We start from the raw sequence: 22,978 nt of genomic DNA, 5'->3' as shown, positions 1-22,978 counted from the left end.
CCACCTATGTTAAGTGCATGTGGCCTTGTATGGTTCAGGACGGGGTTGGGGCGATCGCCTTTCTCACCCCTTTCTTAACTGGCCCTGTTGTATTCTCTGAAAAAAGATGTGGTTTGTATTGTTGAATGCAGCTCACAGCCTTTGGAGAATGGAGTGGAGTCTGGAGTTCCCCTTTAAAAGCAAAAGCTAGCTGAAAGAAATCATATGCATTAGAAGGGGGAGACAAGAGCATTGGAGAATGAAGTGTGGAGTTCCTCTTTAAAAGCAAAAGCTAGCCCAAGGAAATCATATGCATTAGAGGGGGAAGGTTAAATGCCCTTTTAGGAGGAGCTAGAGGAGCGAGAGTCTTTTTACATAATTTTAACAAGGTGCATGTCACATGTTGGCAATGTAACATGCTAACATGACCTGTGTGCAAATATCCTTAAAAAAAATACATAAAGGTGAACCAGCGTAAAAATAAAAATGTCAAGTTTAGAGGTACGCCCGTTCAACCCACGCAATTACATTTACGTTGCTTGACATTTACTAAGATTTAGGCCGCGCAGTGAACAAACTCATTTGAATGAGCGCAAGAGCCGCTTGTGCATGCAAAGTGCTTATATTGATCTCACGCAGTTCTAAACATACTTGCAGGCACATTCTGAAAAAGTTTCTTATTATATTTTGGGCATTTTTGTTACTTGGGCAGTTGTTAATAAACTTCCTCACATCACCCCATAATATTGGAACCTCCATCTTCTGTTAATATTGAATTAGAGATGCTGTGCGCCATGTCCATAGTGGCGTACAGATTGCAGTCTCCCATGCCCCGAGATCGCTATAGTAAATGGGTTATTTGCGCTCTGTTCCTGGCGCACCATTTCGTAAATAGAAAAATGTGCGCTGCACCTCGTCGTGCGCCTCTACTGATAGAGCACGTTTTTTGTAAATCAGCCCCATGGACTCATTGTTTTACATTTATATGTATATTTATATTTATATTTTTGCTATACATACAGTGGGGGAAAACAAGTATTTGATACACTGCCGTTTTCTTACTTACAAAGCATGTAGAAGCCTGTAATTTTTATCATAGGTACTCTTCAACTGTGAGAGACGGAATATAAAACAAAAATCCAGAAAATCACATTGTATGATTTTTAAATAATTCATTAATTTGCATTTTATTGCATGACATAAGTATTTGATACATCAGAAAAGCAGAACTTAATATTTGGTACAGAAACTTTTGTTTGTAATTACAGAGATCATACGTTTCCTGTAGTTCTTGACCAGGTTTGCACACACTGTAGCAGGGATTTTGGCCCACTCCTCCATACAGACCTTCTCCAGATCCTTCAGGTTTTGGAGGTATCGCTGGGCAATACGGACTTTCAGCTCCCTCCAAAGGTTTTCTATTCGGTTCAGGTCTGGAGACTGGCTAGGCCACTCCAGGACCTTGAGATGCTTCTTACGGTGCCACTCCTTAGTTGCTCTGGCTGTGTGTTTCGGGTCATTGTCATGCTGGAAGACCCAGCCACGATCCATCTTCAATGCTCTTACTGAGGGAAGGAGGTTGTTGGCCAAGATCTCGCAATACATGGCCCCATCCATCCTCCCCCTCAATATGGTGCAGTCATCCTGTCCCCTTTGCAGAAAAGCAGCCCCAAAAAATGATGTTTCCAACTCCATGCTTCACGGTTGGGATGGTGTTCTTGGGGTTGTACTCATCCTTCTTCGTGAGATCTTGCATGGAGCCCCAGACCGAGGGAGATTGACTGTCATCTTGAACTTCTTCCATTTTCTTCCATTTTCTAATAATTGCGCCAGCAGTTGTTGCCTTCTCACCAAGCTGCTTGCCTATTGTCCTGTAGCCTATCCCAGTCTTGTGCAGGTCTACAGTTTTATCCCTGATGTCCTTACACAGCTCTCTGGTCTTATCCACTGTGAAGAGGTTGGAGTCTGTTTGATTGAGTGTGTGGACAGGTGTCTTTTATACAGGTAACAAGTTCAAACAGGTGCAGTTAATACAGGTAATAAGTGGAGAACAGGAGGGCTTCCTAAAGAAAAAATAACAGGTCTGTGGGAGCCGGATTTCTTACTGGTTGGCAGGTAATCAAATACCTATGTCATGCAATAAAATGCAAATTAATTATTTAAAAATCATACAATGTGATTTTCTGGATTTATGTTTTAGATTCCGTCTCTTACAGTTGAAGAGCGCCTATGATAAAAATTACAGGCCTCTACATGTTTTGTAAGTAGGAAAACCTGCAAAATCAGTAGTGTATCAAATACTTGTTCTCCCCACTGTACATACATACAACTGTGTTAAATGCATTCTTCTCCTCATTTTTTACTATGGAAAAGGAGGGATATAAAGACTTTATTATTATTATTATTATTATTATTAAACAGGATTTATATAGCGCCAACAGTTTACGCAGCGCTTTACAACAGAGGGCCCTGCTCATTAGAGCTTACAATGTTAGCAACAGATCAAGGAGTGTGCCCTTGTGGCTAACAGAAGAAGCCAGTGTTCTAAAAATACTTGTAAAACTTAAAGTGATTATAAAGTCTTGTTTAAAAACTTACTTGCTATGTGCAGTTGGTTTTGCACAGGGCAGCCTGGATCCTCCTCTTCTCAGGTCCCTCTTCAGCTCTCTTGGCCTCTCCCTCCTATTGAGGGCCCCCACAGCAAGCAGCTTGCAAAGGGGGCAACCAAGCTGAGCTGCAGCTCTGTGTGTCCATTCAGACATGGAGCTGCTGTTCGCCCCACCACCTCTCATGATTGGCTAATTGACTTTATATTTCAATGTTTTTATTGAAAAGGAAGGTAACAAAGTACAAAATAGCCAGGCACATAGGCAGATTGATATTAAATGATCAAAACAGTACATTCCAATACGGAAATAATTAAGATAAATTCGTATTACTTGTTCTCCACCTACTAAGGGAACATAACATAAAAAATGTAGCCAACATCCATATATCGGTGGAGTTTTAACCATAACCTCTCAATCCTGAGCTGGACAAGTCCTTTGTGAGGGAATAGCATATATCCAGAGTCCCGGGAGGTCCCGGACATGGTCTTTAGGACAATTCCAGGTCATAATCATAGAGGATAATATATAAGATCATCTATATTGTATCAGAATTTCCGGAGATGTGAAAATAGGAGAGAAAAAAAAACAAACAAAAAAAAACAAGATGAAGAGAGAAGAGGAGGGGAGAAAGAAAGAAACTAAAAAAGAAAAGTGAAATGGGGAGGGAGAGGGTCGTCCTGGAGTTCGCTATGGAGTAGAAATATAGTCAATCCATGGGTCCCATATCTTATTAAATTTCTTGACTTTATTACTGAGAATGTGAGTGAGTTTATCATTGATCATAATCCAATTAAGTTTATTCTTAACCTGGTCAAGAGCGATAACCGCCTGCCTCCATTGTCTTACAATTGTAATTCTTGCTGCCAGTAATATATATGTAATAAGCTTTACTGATTGTTTGGGTGTTCCCTCAGACAATTTATGCAAAAGGGCAACTGCAGGAGATCTGCGAATGTTTACCCCCGTCACTGAATTGATCAAGTTAAAAATTTGAATCCAAAATCTGGTTACAAGGGGGCATTGCCACCAAGTGTGGTACATCGTCCCCAATTGACCACAGCGTCGGAAACAATTTGGCGAAGTAGAAGGATGCATTTTAGCTACTCTGGTGGGTACCAAGTACCAACGTAGAAGCGTTTTGTAATTAGCCTCTATCAGAGTAGTATTAATTGAGACTTTAGATAGCTAAAAAGCAAGATCCTGCCATTCAGTGTGGTCAAAAGTTAAATTCAAATCCCTTTCCCATTGTACCATATATGCAAGCTTTGACTCAGTGAGGGAAGTATATATATCGCAGAGATCCGACCCCTCTGAAAGCCTCTGGCTTGACAAGTTAATTCAAATGTTGTAAGTGTAAGGGGGCCCACTACTTGGTTAAGTTTAGATCTGGCAAACGATGCAATTTGGTTATACCGAAATATTTCACTAGGGGGCATTAGACACGCATCTTTAAAATATTGTATCTTGTGTAATTGATTACCGTTCAGGAAGTCTCCAATTCTCAGTAGCCCTTTATTGAGCCACCACTGGAACAATTGTGGGGTCAAACCAGGTGAAAACTCCGGGTTGCAGAAAATGGGAGCCAGTGGTGTGTGAGGAGATGATAAGGAACTGCGATTGCGTGTTCTGTCCCATATTGCTAGGGAATGTGATAAGGTGGGGCATAATATAGGTGGGCGTCGACGGTTAGGAAGCCACATTAAGGCTAATTGACTTTAACAGCCGCGAGAGCCAATGGCACCACTGCTGTGTCTCAGCCAATCAGGAGGGAGAGTCGGGGATGACCGAGGGACTCGTGGACATTACTGGACAGAGATGGGGCTCAGGTAACTATTAGGGGGTGCTGGGGCGGCTGCTACACACACAGAAGGCTTTTTATCTTAATGCATAAAATGCATTAAGATAAAAAGCCTTCTGCCTTTACAACTCCTTTAATATGAACAAATCACCAGGACAAGATGGCTTGCACCCGAGAGTCCTCAAAGAACTCAGGCAAGTCATTGCTAGACTATTATTCATAATCTTTAATGACCGCTTAGTGACTGAAATGGTACCAGCAAAAAGCCAACATGGTACCAGTCTTCAAGAAAGGGCCGAGATATGTACCTAGAAACTACAGGCCAGTCAGTCCAACATCAGTTGTTTATATACTACTGGAGGGAATGATAAAGGACCATATCCAAGAATTTACTGATAAGAATAGTGTCATTAGTAGTTACCAGCGTGGCTTTATGAAAGATTGTTCTTGCCAGACCAACCAATGTGCTGGAACTAGAGAGAGTCCGGAGAAGTGCAACAAAGTTTAAAAGGGGGCTTGAGGATGTCAGTTATGAGGAATGACTGCAAACATAGATGCTTTAAAAGAGATATGATAGCAATATACAAATATCTAAATGGGGATTCCAGCATAAGGAGGAAACTCTTCAGGCTCAGATCGCTCAAGAAGACATGTGGCCACTCAATGAAGTTGTATGAGAAGCAGTTTAACCTTAAAGCGGTAGTAAAGACTTAAAAAAAAAAAAAAACCCTGCAAGGTAAAGACATAATGTGCTAATTTTAATGTATCGCAAACTAGCAAATTATGAAATACTTTCCTTGAAACAAAGCCCTCCAGCGGCGTGTTGTCACAGCTGCAGAGGTTGCCATCTTCTTCCTTCCGGATTCGTGGGCTGTGGTTACTTGAATGGCTAAGCCGCGATGATGTCACTCCCGTGCATGCACGTGGGAGTAACGGCCCGGCACAGGGCTCTGAAGGAACAGCATGGGTATGCCATTGCTTCAGAGCTCATGCTCTGGTGATGTCACCGGCTGCTGCTCCCTAAAATATCTCCTAAACGGTGCACATTTAGGAGATATTAATTTTGCCAACAGGTACGCTTTATTATAAGCTTAACCGTAGGTAAAAAAACACTTTAGTAGTTTACTACCACTTTAACCACTTACGGACCACCCGCCGTCGTTATAAGTCGGCACTTTGAAGAGGGATATCGTTGGTATGGCAGCAGCTGGCTGTCATGACCCCGGTATCCTCTTCATCAACGTACAGTCCGCTTTCAGATAAAAATAGTCTCTGTGGCAGATTCACCGCAAGATCACTTTTATCAGCGGCGGGAGAGGGCCCCCCTCCCGCCGCGCTCCGGTGCTCTCCGCCGCTTACCAGGGCGGTGGCTATCGCATCCGCTCCCCTCTGTGGTATGGAGCTGAGTGAGGGGAAGATGGCCCCCTCACCTGGCTCCATACCATTGCAGGGCAGAAGCGGCGTCAAAACTTCACTTCCACCCATACCTCTTAAAGCAACATTTTTTTAAATTTTTTTTTTTTCAAACGACATTTTTTTTTTTTTTTTATTGCATTTTAGTGTAAATATGAGATCTGAGGTCTTTTGACCCCCTCATATTTAAGAGGTCCTGCCATGCTTTTTTTTCTATTACAATGGATTTTTACATTCCTTGTAATAGGGATAAAAGTGACACATTTTTTTTTGAAAGGACAGTGTCAAAATAAAAAATAAAAGGTAAAATAAGAAAAAGAAAAAAAATTAAATGCGCCCTGTCACGGCGAGCTCGCGTGCAGAAGCAAACACATACGTGAGTAGCATCCGCATATGAAAACGGTGTTCAGACCACACATGTGAGGTATCGCCATAATCGTTAGAGCAAGAGCAATAATTCTAGCCCTAGACCTTCTCTGTAACTTAAAACATGCAACCTGTAGAATTTTTTAAATTTCGCATATGGAGATTTTTAAGGGTAAAAGTTGAGCAGGCGCAACTTTGAAGCAAGACATGTTGGGTATCAATTTACTCAGCGTAATATCATCTTTCACAATATAATAAAAAGTTGAGCTAACTTTACTGTTGTCTGTCTTATTTTTTAATTAAAAAAACTGCGCTTGTAAGACCGCTGCGCAAACACGGTGTGACAAAGTATTGCAACGAGCGCCATTTTATTCTCTAGGGTGTTAGAAAAAATATATATACTGTTTGGGGGTCCTAAGTAATTTTCCAGCAGAAAAAAATTTAACTTGTAAACAACAAGTTTGAAAAATAGGCCCGGTCCTTAAGTGGTTAAACTATAGGCATTTTTTTTACTGTTAGAGCGGTAAGGATGTGAAACTTTTAGATGGGCATCTTACTGAACACAATATACAGAGATATGGAAAGTGGTAGAGACATAAATACACACATACACACAATCTACACAGGTTGAACTGGAAAGACTGCTGTCTTTATTCAAGCTTACCAACTATTTAACTATGTTTTTTTTTACTAAAGACAAATCCACTTTGCACTACAAGTGCATTGGAAGTGCACTTTGAAGTGCAGTCGCTGTAGATCTGAGGGGGACATGCAAGGAAAAGAAAAAACAGCATTTTTGCTTGTACATGAATGGGTGATAGAAATCAGCAGAGCTTCCCCCAATTTCAGAGCTTCCCCTCAGATCTACAGCGACTGCACTTGCAGTGCACAGAGGATTTGCCTTTAGTAAATCAACCCATATGTCAAAGATTTTGTTGTATGACAGACAACAGAAAAGCACTTACTTTTCTTTTGGTCTCTAAAAGGCATGGACTATCTCAGTACCAATTGGACAAGATACACATAAAATAAAGCTTTTTATTTAGACATACAAAAACCAATATTAAAATACCAACTGTCAGTACATGAGTCTCACTAATCCCTAGTCCCTAGAGGAGACAAAAGGCATAGTGGGTCCCCACATGACATGTACTCCTCTACATGTTTTGTGGAATTCTACTGCTTCATCAGGAGTATAGTGTCTGAAATGAAGTAGCAACAGAGTCCAGCTTAACAGCAAGTAATGACTTGGCAGAGTCCAGCTGGGCGGCAGCCCAGGAATCAGCATAGTCCAGCAGGGTGGAGACCCCGGAATCAGCATAGTCAGGGGGGGGTTGGCGGCCCCGGAATCAGTATAGTCTGGGGGGGCGGAATCAGCATAGTCCAGGGGGGTAGCGGCCCAGGGCTCAGCATAGTCAGGCTAGGCAACAGGCACCAGCTCAACAGGCTTGGCAGCAGGCACATCAGGCTGGGTAGCAGCCCAGGAACCAGTATAGTATAGCGGAGCAGCCCAGGAACCAGCCGCAGCAAGCTTGGCAACAGACGGCAGCATGGAGGAGGCATGGACACCATCAGCAGGCAGCAACATGGAGGAGGCATGGACACCATCAGCAGGCAGCAACATGGAGGAGGCATGGACACCATAGGCATGCAGCAATATGGAGGAGGCATGGACACCATCAGTAGGGGGCAACATGGAGGAGGCATGGACACCATCAGCTGGCGGCAACATGGGGGAGACATGGACACCATCAGCAACATGGAGGAGGCATAGACACCATTAGCAGGGGGTAACATGGGGGAGGCATGGACACCATCAGTAGGGGGCAACATGGGGGAGGCATGGACACCATCAGTAGGGGGCAACATGGAGGAGGCATGGACACCATCAGCTGGCGGCAACACGGGGGAGACATGGACACCATCAGCTGGCGGCAACACGGGGGAGACATGGACACCATCAGCAAGCAGCAACATGGAGGAGGCATGGACATCATAGGCATGCAGCAATATGGAGGAGGCATGGACACCATCAGCAGGGGGCAACAGGGGGGAGGCATGGACACCATCAGCAGGTGGCAACATGGGGGAGGCATGGACACCATCAGTAGGGGGCAACATGGAGGTAGGCATGGACACCATCAGCTGGCGGCAACATGGGGGAGACATGGACACCATCAGCAAGCAGCAACATGGAGGAGGCATGGACATCATAGGCATGGAGCAATATGGAGGAGGCATGGACACCATCAGCAGGGGGTAACATGGAGGAGGCATGGACACCATCAGCAGGCAGCAACATGGGGGAGGCATGGACACCATCAGCAGGTGGCAACATGGGGGAGGCATGGACACCATCAGCAGGTGGCAACATTGGGGGAGGCATGGACACCATCAGTAGGGGGCAACATGGGGGAGGCATGAACACCATCAGCTGGCGACAACATGGGGGAGACATGGACACCATCAGCAAGCAGCAACATGGAGGAGGCATGGACATCATAGGCATGCAGCAATATGGAGGAGGCATGGACACCATCAGCAGGGGGTAACATGGAGGAGGCATGGACACCATCAGCAGGCGGCAACATGGGGGAGGCATGGACACCATCAGTAGGGGGCAACATGGAGGAGGCATGGACACCATCAGCTGGCGGCAACATGGGGGAGACATGGACACCATCAGCAAGCAGCAACATGGAGGAGGCATGGACATCATAGGCATGCAGCAATATGGAGGAGGCATGGACACCATCAACAGGGGGTAACATGGAGGAGGCATGGACACCATCAGCAGGCGGCAACATGGGGGAGGCATGGACACCATCAGCAGGCGTCAACATGGGGGAGGCATGGACACCATCAGTAGGGGGCAACATGGAGGAGGCATGGACACCATCAGCTGGCGGCAACATGGGGGAGACATGGACACCATCAGCATGCAGCAACATGGAGGAGGCATGGACATCATAGGCATGCAGCAATATGGAGGAGGCATGGACACCATCAACAGGGGGTAACATGGAGGAGGCATGGACACCATCAGCAGGCGGCAACATGGGGGAGGCGTGGACACCATCAGCAGGCATCAACATGGGGGAGGCATGGACACCATCAGTAGGGGGCAACATGGAGGAGGCATGGACACCATCAGCTGGCGGCAACATGGGGGAGACATGGACACCATCAGCATGCAGCAACATGGAGAAGGCATGGACACCATCAGCAGGGGGTAACATGGAGGAGGCATGGACACCATCAGCAGGCGGCAACATAGGGGAGGCATGGACACCATCAGCAGGTGGCAACATGGGGGAGGCATGGACATCATAGGCAAGTGGCAACATGGAGGAGACACCATAAGCAGCAGTCATCATCATGGAGGAGGATTGGATCACATTGGCAGCCGGCATCAGCATGGAGGATTGGATCGCATCAGTAGCAGTCATCAGCATGGAGGATTGGATCGCATCAGTAGCAGTCATCAGCATGGAGGAGGACTGGATCGCATCGGCAGCAGTCATCAGCATGGACTGGAAACCATCAGCAGGCAACACAGATTGGGGTAGAGTTGTAAGAGCAGGAGAAAAGTTTTGTTTCTTTTTGGGCTTGGATACTGGAGTCCTGCATGTAGTTGCATTGTGCTGACCAGAGTGTACTGCTGATGGAAAGGTAGTAACAGTACCAGGGAGACTAGAAGGAAGAGTAGCAGAAATACAGGAAGAGGCCTGAGACGTTGCTATGGGTAACGGTACTGCAGGGGGAGCTTTCAATGGATTGCATACAGAGGAAATTTGATTACTGTTGGCAGGATACTGATCTACAGGAGGTAAGGAACACAGTAACAGCAGAGGTTGCTAAGGGTAACAGAGGAAGAGATTCTTGATTTTTAGCAGCAGATCTGACCTTATGTGACTCATCTAGTACTGGGGATATGATCTCTGACCAAGCTTGTAGCAGAGGGTGAACTAAAGTTAGTTTATCTCTACCTTGCTCACATTACTCAATTAAACAGTGCACAGAAGCAATACAATCCAACACCACCTGTTGTGAATAGGCTGAATACTGCTGGAAAAAAGAACCTGCACAATGTTTCAGCAACCATCCCAAAAATCCAGCCTGAAGTATATCAAATGGAGGAGTGAAAATATCATGGCCCTGAGAGATAACCAGAGATAATAGATCAGAACAGACCTGAATCAAGGGTTGCACGTTACTAAGGGAGAATCTGCCCTCAACAGCTAAAGCATGTGCTAAAGCATGTGCTGTCAGAATGCTTCCCAACAGCTCCTCCTCAGTGAGATTCTGCCAAAGTGAAAGACACAAATTTTTATCTCCTACTGCAAGCTGCACATGACAAATAACCTTCACTCTCAGTTCCCAAGTGTAGCTGATCTGGTTGTTAGTGGGCATCATGATTATGTCAGGAATCAACGACAAGGAGACTAGACACCTAGGAACAACGACAAGGAGATCCTACACCTAGGAACGAAGACCAAACAAAGTATATATCCTTAAAGTGATATTTATTTACAATGAAACACAGCAAACAATGAACACAGCAAAAATAAACATGAACAAACCCAACCACAAGAACCAACCCCACTGACAAAATCGCTAACCAACAAAATGAAAGACTAATTACAACTATATACAAGGTACAGATAGGAATGCAGGGATACAAGGTAGGGGGGGCCACGACTGGGTACTGAGCAAAGGAAGGCAGGAGCAAGGCAGAGGGTGCAGACTGGATCAGGCTAAGCATCAGGAACAACAGGCAGCAAGGAAGGGATCAGAATTGTGACACGCCGGGGGAAGGGAGGAGCAGCCTTAAGTAGATCACCTGCAGGTGAACACTAATGTCACTAATACTACAGCCTGCTGGCTCCTTGGAGACACCTGCTGGTGGACACTGGAGCTGCAGCAAACAGCCCAGAACAGCACAGTGCCACCAGCAGGTAAACTCAAACCTAACAGGTGCCCCGACCTTGGCCCTACTGTATATGTTGGTTTATGGGTAAATGCCTGTGTTTCAAATTTCCCCATTTATTGCTTGTAATTTTTCTATGTTTATGTTTCTTTTTTTTTGACTATTATGTACATTTTGCTACTTCATTTCAGACAGTATCCTACTGATGAAGCGGTGGAATTACGCAAAACATGTAGAGGAGTATATGTCCTGTGAGGACCCACTATGGCTCTTGTCTCCTCATTGGAGGAGACTAGGGATTAGTGACACTCATGTACCGACAGCTTGTATTTTAATATTGTTTTTGTATGAACAAATATTGCTCCTATTTGTATTTGGATAGCCTGCTTTTATTCATATGTCTAAATAAAAAGCTTTATTTTATTTTATGTGTATCGTGTCCAATTGGTACTGAGATAGTCCATTCCTTTTGCCTTTTGGAGACTAGTAGAGGACTGGTCTCCTTCCCCCACTTTCTAGTATTACCTGGATGATGGTACCTCTATTCTACATATGCAATCAACTTCAGTTGAGGCTGTCTTTTACTTTTATTTTGGAGATTTACTAGACTGGAGGAATCCTTAAGCAATAGTCTACTCATAATTAATATTTCGGTTTATAAAAGATGCTGGAGAGTTAAACCCTAGATCTGTCTCATATGTTTCTTGAAGACTCAGTAGGTAGGAGTATTGTTCTTAAAGCGGTATTAAACCCAAAACCAAAAATGTGATATATTGCAGTTTACCAATCATCAGATGGGATTTTTTTAGGCTTTTCCCCTCTGCTTTTACCTGGTGATCTGGCCAATAACACACCGTCCCCACTCTGGTTGAAGGAGCACATGGGGACCTTTGGACAGCAGCATTGTCAGTTGGGGGGGGGGGTTCTCTGGCTGTTCTGGGAGCTCAGTCTGCTCTCTTCCAATGAAACTTGTGCTGACACTCCCCCCCCTTTGCACAGCCATTTACTGGGAAGACCAGTTTGCTGCTGTTTCACCACCATCACACCTCACTATGCAGCTGTGAACAGAGAGTATGCGATCACTTATTAAAAAAAAAAGGGGGGGGGTACTTATAAAGTTTTTGTTTTTTTTAATCTATACACAAATAGTTTGCCTTTCATTTTTATTTTAAACAGTATGGGTTGTTTTACAAGGTGAGGGTTTACATATACTTTAAGGTGGGATCCACTTTACCTGATTTATTTATTTAATAATATGATTTATTTATTTAATAATTTGTGGTGAATATTTAGAAAATTACCTCTGTGTGACATCATAACAGGAGGAGTGGGAACTTTCAAAGGTGGCCGAGATCTCATTTTACTACAAAGTAGGCAAATTGTGTTTAAGGTTAATTTTTTTTTTTTACAATTTTAAGTATTGGTGACACTTATCTATGTTACCTAATACTTAATAGGTGAAACGTGTTAAATGCATATTTTGCTAACCTGCAGCCCATTTTCATACATGGTAATACTTCAGTTTCATTTGTTGAGTTTATAGATTTATGGCAGTTAGTGCATTTGCCTTTTCTTTCCAGGTACAAAAAAGGAATAAAACATATACTGTTATTAGTTCTTTTTTTTTTTAATTGTATTTTTATTAGATTTTTTATATTTTAAAGTGAACAAGTATAGCATTGTTGTACAATATAGAATATAAAGTTATTGAAAACATCTTGGTATCAAAATAGAATAAGTACATATGAACAGAATTCACAATTACAGAGCGCAGGAGCGCTCTGCACAATATGTCCATGATATACAAAATAAACAATCCGAAAATAGAAGTGCAGGATCAAAACCATAAGTTAATCACATAAAAGAAAGAACACAGATTCCATGGAGGATATGTGGTACGGAATAATACATTCTAAATAACATATGTGAAAATGGAGTAAGTGGGGGGTGGAACAGCATGATCACATGGAAGACCTATGCCAGTAAAAGTTTAAGAAATGGTATTTGGCATAGAGGTCCCAAATTCCGACCTATCCCAGAATTCCCACAGTTTTTCAAATTGGGGGATAGTGTCATGTACTCAGGCCGTTAGATATTCCATCCTCCGGATATCAGCCACTAGTTGTAAAAATTTGGGCCAAGGAGGAGGGGCGTTGGACAGCCAACACAGGGGAATGAGTCATTTGGCAGCCAGTAGTATATAAGAAAGAAGCCGGTTGGCTCTTTTGGTTAAGCCAGGGAAAGGAAGGCCCAACAAATAATGTAAGGGGTCGAGTGGGAGAGATTTATCCAACACTTTCTGTATCAGGAGCCTCACCTCACCCCAAAAAGGTTGTATCATTGAACATTGCCAGAATATATGGAATAAGGAACCCGTGTCAGTCCCGCAATGCCAACAGCGAGGCGAGACTGAAGGAACATATTTATGAATAACATCAGGGGTTCTGTACCAAAACATAAGAATTTTCATAGAAGTCTCCCGTTGGGTCACACACTTGGAAGACTTGGAAACAAGTCCTTGGAAAGACCAAATCTTATCCCATATCTGAATTGGAAAATTGGGACCATTTTCCCATATAATGATGTGTGGTCTCAGTAAGAGGTGTCAACTCATGGAGGATACGATGGATGGAGGATATTAAATGTAGTTGATGGGGTCCTTGACCGCATATGTGCTCGAAGGTAGTGCTGTTATTAGTTCTATTAGTTTAAATGCACTTAATAAAATAAAGAAAATGTTATCATACAGTTCCTTGAAAAAGTATTCATACCCCTTGAAATTGTACACATTTTGTCATGTTACAACCAAAAAATGTAAATGTATTTTATTGGGATTGTAGGTGATAGCCCAACACAAAGTGGCACATATATATATATGAAGTGGAAGGAAAATGATAAACTGTTATGAATTTTATTTTCAAATAAATATCTGAAAAGTGTGGCATGCATTTATATTCAGCCCCTCTGAGTCAATACTTTGTAGAACCACTTTTCGCTGCATTTACAGCTGCAATTTTTTTGGGGGGTATGTCTCTATCAACTTTGCAGATCTAGAGAGTGAAAGTTTTGCCCATTCTTCTTTGCAAAATAGCTCAAGCTGTGTCCGAATGGAGAGCTTCTGTGAACAATAATTTTCAACACGTCTTGCCACAGATTCTCAATTGGATTTAGGTCTGAACTTTGACTGGGCCATTCTAACACATGAATAATTAGAAAAATTGCTCCCAAGGGCCTAAAGAGAGCTAGAAAAACTTGGACTGAATAGAATATATCACAAAAATGCTTTATTGCGTACAGATAGAGTATATGAAAAAAACATACAAATTAAAAACTACATGAGCTCTGGCATGCATTGTATCCAAACATGAGATGTCAATGTTACAAATTCAAATAGCAAAAAAAAGAGTTTCTTAACACTAAATGCTATTGCTCAGAGAAGAGCTCCAACGCGTTTTGATCATATATTGTTCTGATCTTCCTCAGGGGGATGAAGGAATCCAATATCACAAAACATATCAAGGTTATGGCATTCTAAATGAAGAAGTCTACATATATGGACACATGCTCCAATTGATTTAGCCATTGTTTAATCAAAACTTTTTTTTATACCTTCAAATTGAAATATCGTGCATAACCAGAGTCAAATAAAATTATATAGGTGGGGTAGTTTCCAGGTGGTAATCTGTCCAAGGAGTATGGAACGGGCCCGCACTATCCCATGGAGAGTCACACAGACTAAATGTGAGACAAAGGGAAAGGGAGCACAGACATACCTGCAACACAGACAGAATGGTTGAATAGAGATGGTTTTGTATTCAATTAAAAAATAATAATAACAAATGTATCTCTGTCCATCCTATGTTTATGGCTTACCCATAAGTGCCCTTAGATGGCAATAACATTCAAATCACAGCTGACAGTGATGGGAATTCTTTCTACGTATGTAGGTATATTTCCCACTATCAGAGAAAAAGGGAAAAGAAAAGAACCACATATCAAATTGTCAATCATTATGTGGTTCTTTTCTTTTCCCTTTTTACCTGATAGTGGGATATATACATACATACATATATACTGTTGAAAGAATTCCCATCAGTGTCAGCTGTGATTTGAATGTTATTTTCCATCTAAGTCCACTTATGGGTAAGCCATAAACATAGAATACACAGAGATACATTTTTTATTATTATTTTTTTTTTAATTGAATACACAACTACCTCCATTCAACCATGCTGTCTGTGTTGCAGTTATGTCTGTGCTCCCTTTCCCTTTGTCTCACATTTAGTCTTTGTGACTTTCCAAGGGATAGTGTGGGCCCGTTCCATACTCCTTGGACAGGTTACCACCTGGAAACTACCCCGTCTATATGTTTTTAATCGACTCTGGTCATGCACGATATTTCATTTTGAAGGTATGAAAAAAAAGTTTTGATCAAGCAATGGCTAAATCAATTGGACAATGTGTCCATATATGTACACTTCTTCATTTAGAATGCCATAACCTTGATATGTTTTGTGATATTAGATGTCTTCATCCCCCTGAGGAAGATCAAAACAATATACGATCGAAACAAAACCGGGGCTCTTCTCTGAGCAATAACATTTAGTGCTAGGAAACTCTTTTTTGCTATTTGCATTTGTAACATTGACATCTCATGTCTGGATACTTTGCATACCAGAGCTCACGTAGTTTTAAAATTGTGTTTTTTTCATATATCTGTACGCAATAAAGAACTTTTTTTGATATATTCTATTTAGTCCAATTTTTTCTAGCTGCTTATAGGCCCTTGGGAGCAATTTTTCAAATTAATCATATTTTGGGCTAGGAGCACTTTTTCTCCACCCAGGTGGGTGGGTTTCACTTGATTATAACTGTGCTTTGATCTAAATCCTAAAGCCACCCCCATCAAATCATTCTCTGCAGCTATTACCTTTTGTACCACCACCCCCTCCCTTTAGAATGTAAGCTCTATGAGCAGGGTCCTCCTGTACCTTTTGTATTGAACTGTACTATAATTGTGTTGTCCCCCCTATACATTGTAAAGCGATGCGTAAACTGTTGGCACTATATAAATCGCGTATAATAATAATAAATCCTTCCATTGTATCTCTGACTGTATGTTTAGGGTCATTGTCCTGCTGGAAGGTGAACTTCCGCCGCAGTCTTAAGTCTTTTGCAGACTCCAAGAGGTTTTCGACTAAGACTGCCCTGTATTTGGCTCCATCCATCTTCCCATCAACTCTGACCAGATTCCCTGTCCCTGCTGAAGAAAAGCATCCCCACAACATGATGCTGCCACCACCATGTTTTTCGGTGGGGATGGTGTGCTCAGGGTAATGTGCAGTGTTAGTTTTCTGCCACACATAACGTTTTGCTTTTAGGCCAAAAAGTTCAATTTTGGTCTCATATGACCAGAGCACCTTCTTCCACATGTTTTCTGTGTCCCCCACATGGCTTCTCGCAAACTGCAAACAGTACTTCTTTTGGCTTTCTTCAACAATGGCTTTCTTCTTGCCACTCTTCCATAAAGGCCGGAATTGTGGAGTGCACGACTAATAGTTGTCCTGTGGACAGATTCTCCCACCTGAGCTGTGGATCTCTGCAGCTCCTCCAGAGTTACCATGGACCTTTTGGCTCCTTCTCTGATTGATGCTCTCCTTGCCTGGCCTGTCAGTTTAGGTGGACGGCCATGTCTTGGTAGGTTTGCAGTTGTGCCACACTCTTTCCATTTTAGGATGGTGGATTGAACAGTGCTCCCTGAGATGTTCAAAGTTTGGGATTTTTTTTATTACCTAACCCTGCTTTAAACTTCTCCACAACTTTATCCATGACCTTTCTGGAGGGTTCCTTGGCCTTCATGATGCTGTTTGTTCACTAAGGTTCTCTAACAAACCTCTGAGGGCTTCACAGAACAGCTGTATTTATACTGAGATTAAATTACACACAGGTGGACTCTATTTACTAATTAGGTGACTTCTGAAGGCAATTGGTTCCACTAGATTTTAGTTAGAGGTATCAGAGTAAAGGGGGCTGAATACAAATGCACACCACACTTTTCAGATATTTATTTGTAAAAAATGTTGAAAACCATTTATTATTTCCTTCCACTTCACAATTATGTGCCACTTTGTGTTGGTCTATAACATAAAATCCCAATAAAATACATTTACGTTTTTGGTTGTAACATGACAAAATGGAAAATTTCAAGGGGTTTGAATACGTTTTCAAGGCACTATATGTGTGGGTACTTTGTATATGCTGTAGTCTTTATTTCTTTGCTTTTTTCTTTTTTTCGTTGCCCTTCTTCAGTTTTCTTTTTACACACTTCTTCACCTTTTTTGTGTTGCCTTCACTCCTGAAACAGACAAAGTCCACGTTATTATTCCTTATTTACAGCATGTTCCTAAAGAAAACTGGTTATGAACCAGGACACCTCATAGTGATCGTGTGATGACAAAATAATTTGCAGAAGTTATATTCAGTATTAAAACTATTTATGATTGCAGATATACAGGTAGCTGACATTCAGGTTCATGCACACAGGACATTTTGCCAGTCCTCCTTTCTTCCTGGCAACAGCGTTTTGGCAGAACAAAAGCATGATGCTGGTAATAATTTATTCTGGTCATTAAAATGAATTAATGTCCAAGTGCTAAAAGCGCCTAGCGTTAACATGCATTTAGAAGCGTCAAGCGTTTTTTCTGCCAAAACTCTGATGCTCCTGGATGCACTAGCAGTGGGTTTTTTTCTGCTTCCAAACTCTAAAAGTCTATGTGTGCATGGACACATAGGCTAAAATGCAGGGGTATTTAGAGGCAGGAAAAAAATTGCCAGACACCTCTAGGAGCAGCTGAAAAACATCCAGTGTGCATGAGGCCTTAGGCAAATATTGACATTTCCTGGGGGACCATTCACATATGTGCATGGTAGCAATGCACGCTTAAAATGTTATGTGGTAATGTGCATTACCACAATACGTGATAACATACCTGTTCTTTGTGTGGTGCATTGCAGTGCCATTTGTTGTGAATGGCACCCCCAATGCATTCTACTGTGGTGGTTAATTCTCTGCAATGCACAACAATACAAATACTGTGTTTTGTGGTATACTGCATTTTGAAAACAAGATATCATGTGTGGTTTTTCATCTGTTGTAATGTATTGGAAGGCTAATTTTAATGAATAGGCTGCCTTAAAGCTGAATTCAAGTGATAATATATTTAGTATGCTTACATTGGGCCATCATGGTCCAATGTAAGTATGCATGTGTAATAACTGAGAGGCTTCTGGTGGAGCGGAGAGATGGCGATGTCACCAAGCTGGACCAATGTAAGTATGCGAAATATATCATTGCTGGAGCCCAGCTTCAATGCAGTGCACCTTAATGCATGTTAGGGCACTGAAACAGATTGCTCTGGTGTAATTGCTACCTAAAAGTTAAAGTGGAAGTTCTGTCTAAAGCTAAAATCTCAAAATCTACTTGCATCCACAATCTAAGACTAACCTATCTAGCCCGGTAAAGCAAAAGTCGTTATACATAACTTTTCTGAAGCCGCTCCGTGCAGGAGACAACCGACACCATGACGTCGTCCCACTCTCGCCACGCTTGTGCGCCCGTGGGTGCGTGTGGTGATTGGTGGCACGCTGTGTCCCCAGGCATCCCCGATCTCTGTAAAGAGCTGATGATGGGGCTCTTTACCCATGTGTTCAGCTGTGTCCAATCACAGCTGATCACATGTAAACAAGGAAATGTCGGTTATATGCTACTGATTGTCAGTGCCCTGATTACCAGTGCAGCCCCAACTGTGCCCATCAGTGATGCCAGTGAGTGCCCATCAGTGATTCCAGTTAGTGGCCATCAGTGCTGCCAATGAGTGCCCATCAGGGATATCTATCAGTGACCATCAGGAATGCCAATCAGTGCTGCCTTTCAGTGCCACCAATAAGTGCCTATCAGTACCCATAAGTGCTGCCTATCAATGCCCATCAGTGCCACATATCAGTGCCCAACAGTGCCGCCTATCAGTGCTATTCAGTGCCGTCTATCAGTGCCCATTAGTGCTGCATATTAATGCCTCTTCATCATTGCCACCTCATCATGGGCCCATCAGTGCTGCCTCATCAGTGCCCATCTGTGCAACCTATCAGTGCCTATCAATGTAGCCTCATCAGCACATATCAGTGAAGGAGAAAAATTACCTATTTACAAGATTTTCTACCAGAAACTAAGAAACTTTTTTTTTTCAAAATCTTCAGTCTTTTTTTCGTATTTTTAGCAGAAAATAAAAAACCCAATGGCGTTTGAATACCACCAAAAAAAAGCTCTATCTGTCTTAAAAAAAATGATAAAAATTTAGTTTGGGTACAGTGTTTGAATGACCGCGCAATTGTAATTAACCACTTACGGACCGCCCGTCGCAGTTTTACGTCGGCTGTTTGAAGGAGGATATGGTTATGACAGCAGCTAGGTGCCGTAACCCAGGTATCCTCTTCTTCAGCGGGCGGTTCGCTACAAGATAAAAGTGGTCTCTGCGGCGGATTCGCCGCAAGATCACTTTTATCAGTGGCGGGAGAGGGCCCCCCCCTCCCGCCGTGCTCCTGTTAGGTATGGAGACGAGTGAGGGGAAGATGGCCCCCACCCGTCTCCATAACAATGCAGGGCGGAAACGATGTCAAAATGTCACTTCTGCCCACAGTTCTTAAAGGGCCATTTTATTTAAATTATTTTTTTAAATGACATTTTTTATTGCATTTTAGTGTATATATGAGATCTGAGGTCTTTTTGACCCCAGATCTCATATTTAAGAAGTTCTGTCATGCTTTTTTTCTATTACAAGGGATTTTTACATTCCTTGTAATAGGATTAAAATTGACAAATTTTTTATTTTTTTAAAAAACAGTGTAAAAGTAAAGGTAAAATAAATAAGAAAAAAAAAATTTTTTTTTAAACGCGCCCCGTCCCGACGAGCTCGTGTGCAAAAGCAAACGCATACGTGAGTAGCGCGCGCATGTGAAAACAGTGTTCAAACCACACATGTGAGGTATTGCCACGATCGGTAGGGCGAGAGCAATAATTCTAGCCCTAGACCTCCTCTGTAACTCAAAATATGCAACCTGTAGATTTTTTTTAAACATCGACTATGGAGATTTTTAAGGGTAAAAGTTTGTCGCCATTCCACGAGTGGGCACAATTTTGAAGCATGACATGTTGGATATCAATTTACTCGGCGTAACATTATCTTTCACAACATAAAAAAAATTGGGCTAACTTTACTGTTTTCTTATTTTTTCCAAAAAAAGTGCGCTTGTAAGACCGCTGCGCAAATACGGCAAAAAACGTGAGTACCCAGTTTCAATTCAGTAATTATCTTTGCAGCTACAGTGTTTTTTTGTTTTGTTTTTGTTTTTTTTTGTTTGTTTTTTTGCATGATTGAAGTAAATTAGAGCTCAAGCCATTTATTGATATGTTCCCATATTTCTCTTTCCTATCCTGTTGGTATCAGTCACTGGGGTAGGAGGTGAGAAGAGGACTTTTTAACTATCTTAACTGTAAACAAAAAATATCAGAAAGAGGCTCGGTCCTTAAGTGGTTAAAAGTGCGACAGCGCTGAATATTTCCTGTCATTTTGCTAACTTTAACGAGTTAAGTTTGTGTTGCTTTTTGTAAGATGAAATGTAATACAGGGGGTCCCCTACTTACAAACATCCGACTTACAAACGACTCCTACTTACAAACGGAGGGAGACAACAGGAAGTGAGAGGAAATCTACCACTAGGAAGGGAAATTCACTCCTGTAAGAGTTAATATGGGTAAAAGGTGTCTCCACTGATGCTTTATCACCTATCCTTATTTCCCTATTAACCCCAAATTTTCAAAATCCAATTGTCATTGGGACAGAAAGTGAGGTGAAATCTTCTGAACAGGGGCACAGACAGCAAAACAAATGTTACAGGGGTGATAACCCTTCCCTATGCTATCTACAAAACTTAAAAATAGATTTTTTGGCTGGAGCTACACTTAAAAAATGTACCTGTTCCGACTCACAAACAGATTCAACTTAAGAACAAACCTACAGTCCCTATCTTGTTTGTAACCCGGGGACCCCCTGTACAAGTGATGGTTGCTGGATAGACATGGAAAGAGTATGTAAAACACTTTTGACATTCCAACGGCACACTACCTTATAAACCAACATGATTCTGCATACCTTGTTACATATCATTATCTTTTTCACACACCCTTATGTGTATGAATATTTCTATATTCTGTATCGGTGCATCTGCAAATGTTTTTCATTTGTCCTGAAGTGATAAAGGTTTTTGGTAAAATAATCAACACTTTCCTTTAATTGTTAACTTTTATTTTAAGTAATACTCACCTTCCCCAGCAAAAAATGATGACCTTTCCTTCTTTATCATTAGGGTCTATGCATTTGGGGGTGGAATTCACTGTTACTCTGAAAAATATTTAGAAAAACTTTATATAATCATTTCACGTGAACTCTAGAAACATTTTTAGAGATTCTCACTAACTCATCAATGTATTAGTTCACCTTTTAAATTTACGAGGTTGAAGTTTGAACGTGGTTGCATTTATTAGCGTCAGGGTATAGTGTAATGAACATACAGGGCTAAATTAGAGAAGATGAGCAAATGTATCCACAGAGAGTTCTGTTCTGGATTTGAAAAATTTGGATTTTTTTTCTTATGTTTTTAAATATGGTTTATATTTTATTTTGCAAATCAACATGTCCCCCTCCTAATTTAGTAATTATCTTTGCAGCTACAGTGGTTTTTTGTTTTGTTTTTGTTTGTTTTTTTTTTTTTGCATGATTGAAGTAAATTAGAGCTCAAGCCATTTATTGATGTGTTCTCATATTTCTCTTTCCTATCCTGTTGGTATCAGTCACTGGGGTAGAAGGTGAGAAGAGGACTTTCCAATAGCAACAAAGACAGTAATAAAAACTTGACTGAATGGGTAACTATTACCTATTCTCTAAAACAAGTATTTAGCAAAACCAAATTAATGTGAAAAAGTTGCTATTTAACAACAAAACCATTTATTGTAAGAAATATTCAGCAGGCATTTTCTTATCATCTACTCTTTCTAAAAGGGACATCAGTTGCTCCCTTCCCATTAGGCAACTACAGTGCCTTTAAAAAGTATTCATGCCCCTTGAAATGTTCCAAATTTTGTGATGTTACAACCAAAAACGTAAATTTATTTTATTGGGATTTTATGTGATAGACCAACACAAAGTGGCACATAGTTGTTCATAGTTATATGCCACTTTGTGTTGTGTTGGTCTATCACAGAAGGAAAATGATAAATGGTTTCGAAATTTTTTTACAATTAAATATCGGGAAAGTGTGGCGTGCACTTGTATTCAGTCCCCTTTACTCTAAAACCCCTAACTAAAATCTAGTGGAACCAATTGCCTTCAGAAGTTACCTAATTGGTAAATAGAGTAAAAAGAGTCCACCCGTGTGTAATTTAATCTCAGTATAAATACAGCTTTTCTGTGAAACCCTTATGCTGCGTACACACACAATCGGACATTCCGACAACAAAATCCTGGATTTTTTTCCGACGGATGTTGGCTCAAACTTTTCTTGCATACACATGGTCATACAAATGTCGTCAGAAATTCCAAACATCAAGAACGCGGTGACGTACGACGAGCCGAGAAACTTAAAGTTCAATAGCCAGTGCGGCTCTTCTGCTTGATTCCGAGCATGCGTGGAATTTTGTGCATCGAAATTGTCTACACACGCTCGGAATTTACGACAACGGATTTTGTTGTCGGAAAATTTTAGATCCAAATCTCAAATTTTTGTTGTCGGAAATTCCGACAGAAAATGTCCGATGGAGCCTACACACGG

General features: G+C 41.7%; 2 protein-coding genes across 15 annotated transcripts in view; one reads left to right on the top strand and one right to left on the bottom strand.

Moving 5' to 3' along the window:
• Positions 1 to 22,978, top strand: part of RASSF4 (Ras association domain family member 4) — a 683,776-nt gene that overhangs the window by 113,346 nt on the left and 547,452 nt on the right. For 7 of the 13 annotated variants that reach the window (XM_073596950.1, XM_073596935.1, XM_073596943.1 and 4 more), the window contains one exon: positions 20,396 to 20,433. The exons of the other annotated variants lie outside the window; for them this stretch is intronic. The gene's annotated coding sequence lies outside the window, so the exon portion shown is untranslated. The remainder of the gene's footprint in view (positions 1 to 20,395; positions 20,434 to 22,978) is intronic. 13 annotated transcript variants of the gene reach the window in all.
• Positions 17,146 to 22,978, bottom strand: part of LOC141106294 (C-X-C motif chemokine 11-1-like) — a 49,815-nt gene continuing 43,982 nt past the window's right edge. For both annotated transcript variants that reach the window (XM_073596953.1, XM_073596952.1), the window contains exons 3-4: positions 21,475 to 21,552; positions 17,146 to 17,450 (exon numbers count right to left, since the gene is read on the bottom strand). In XM_073596953.1, the coding sequence (XP_073453054.1) occupies positions 17,363 to 17,450; positions 21,475 to 21,552 (166 nt within the window). In that variant the 3' untranslated portion in view covers positions 17,146 to 17,362. The remainder of the gene's footprint in view (positions 17,451 to 21,474; positions 21,553 to 22,978) is intronic.

This window comes from Aquarana catesbeiana, linkage group LG08 (assembly GCF_042186555.1).
Source record: "Aquarana catesbeiana isolate 2022-GZ linkage group LG08, ASM4218655v1, whole genome shotgun sequence".
NCBI classification, from domain to species: Eukaryota; Metazoa; Chordata; class Amphibia; order Anura; family Ranidae; genus Aquarana; species Aquarana catesbeiana.
The sequence above is the reverse complement of the archived record's forward strand: the minus strand, read 5'-3'. Positions and strand labels throughout refer to the sequence as shown.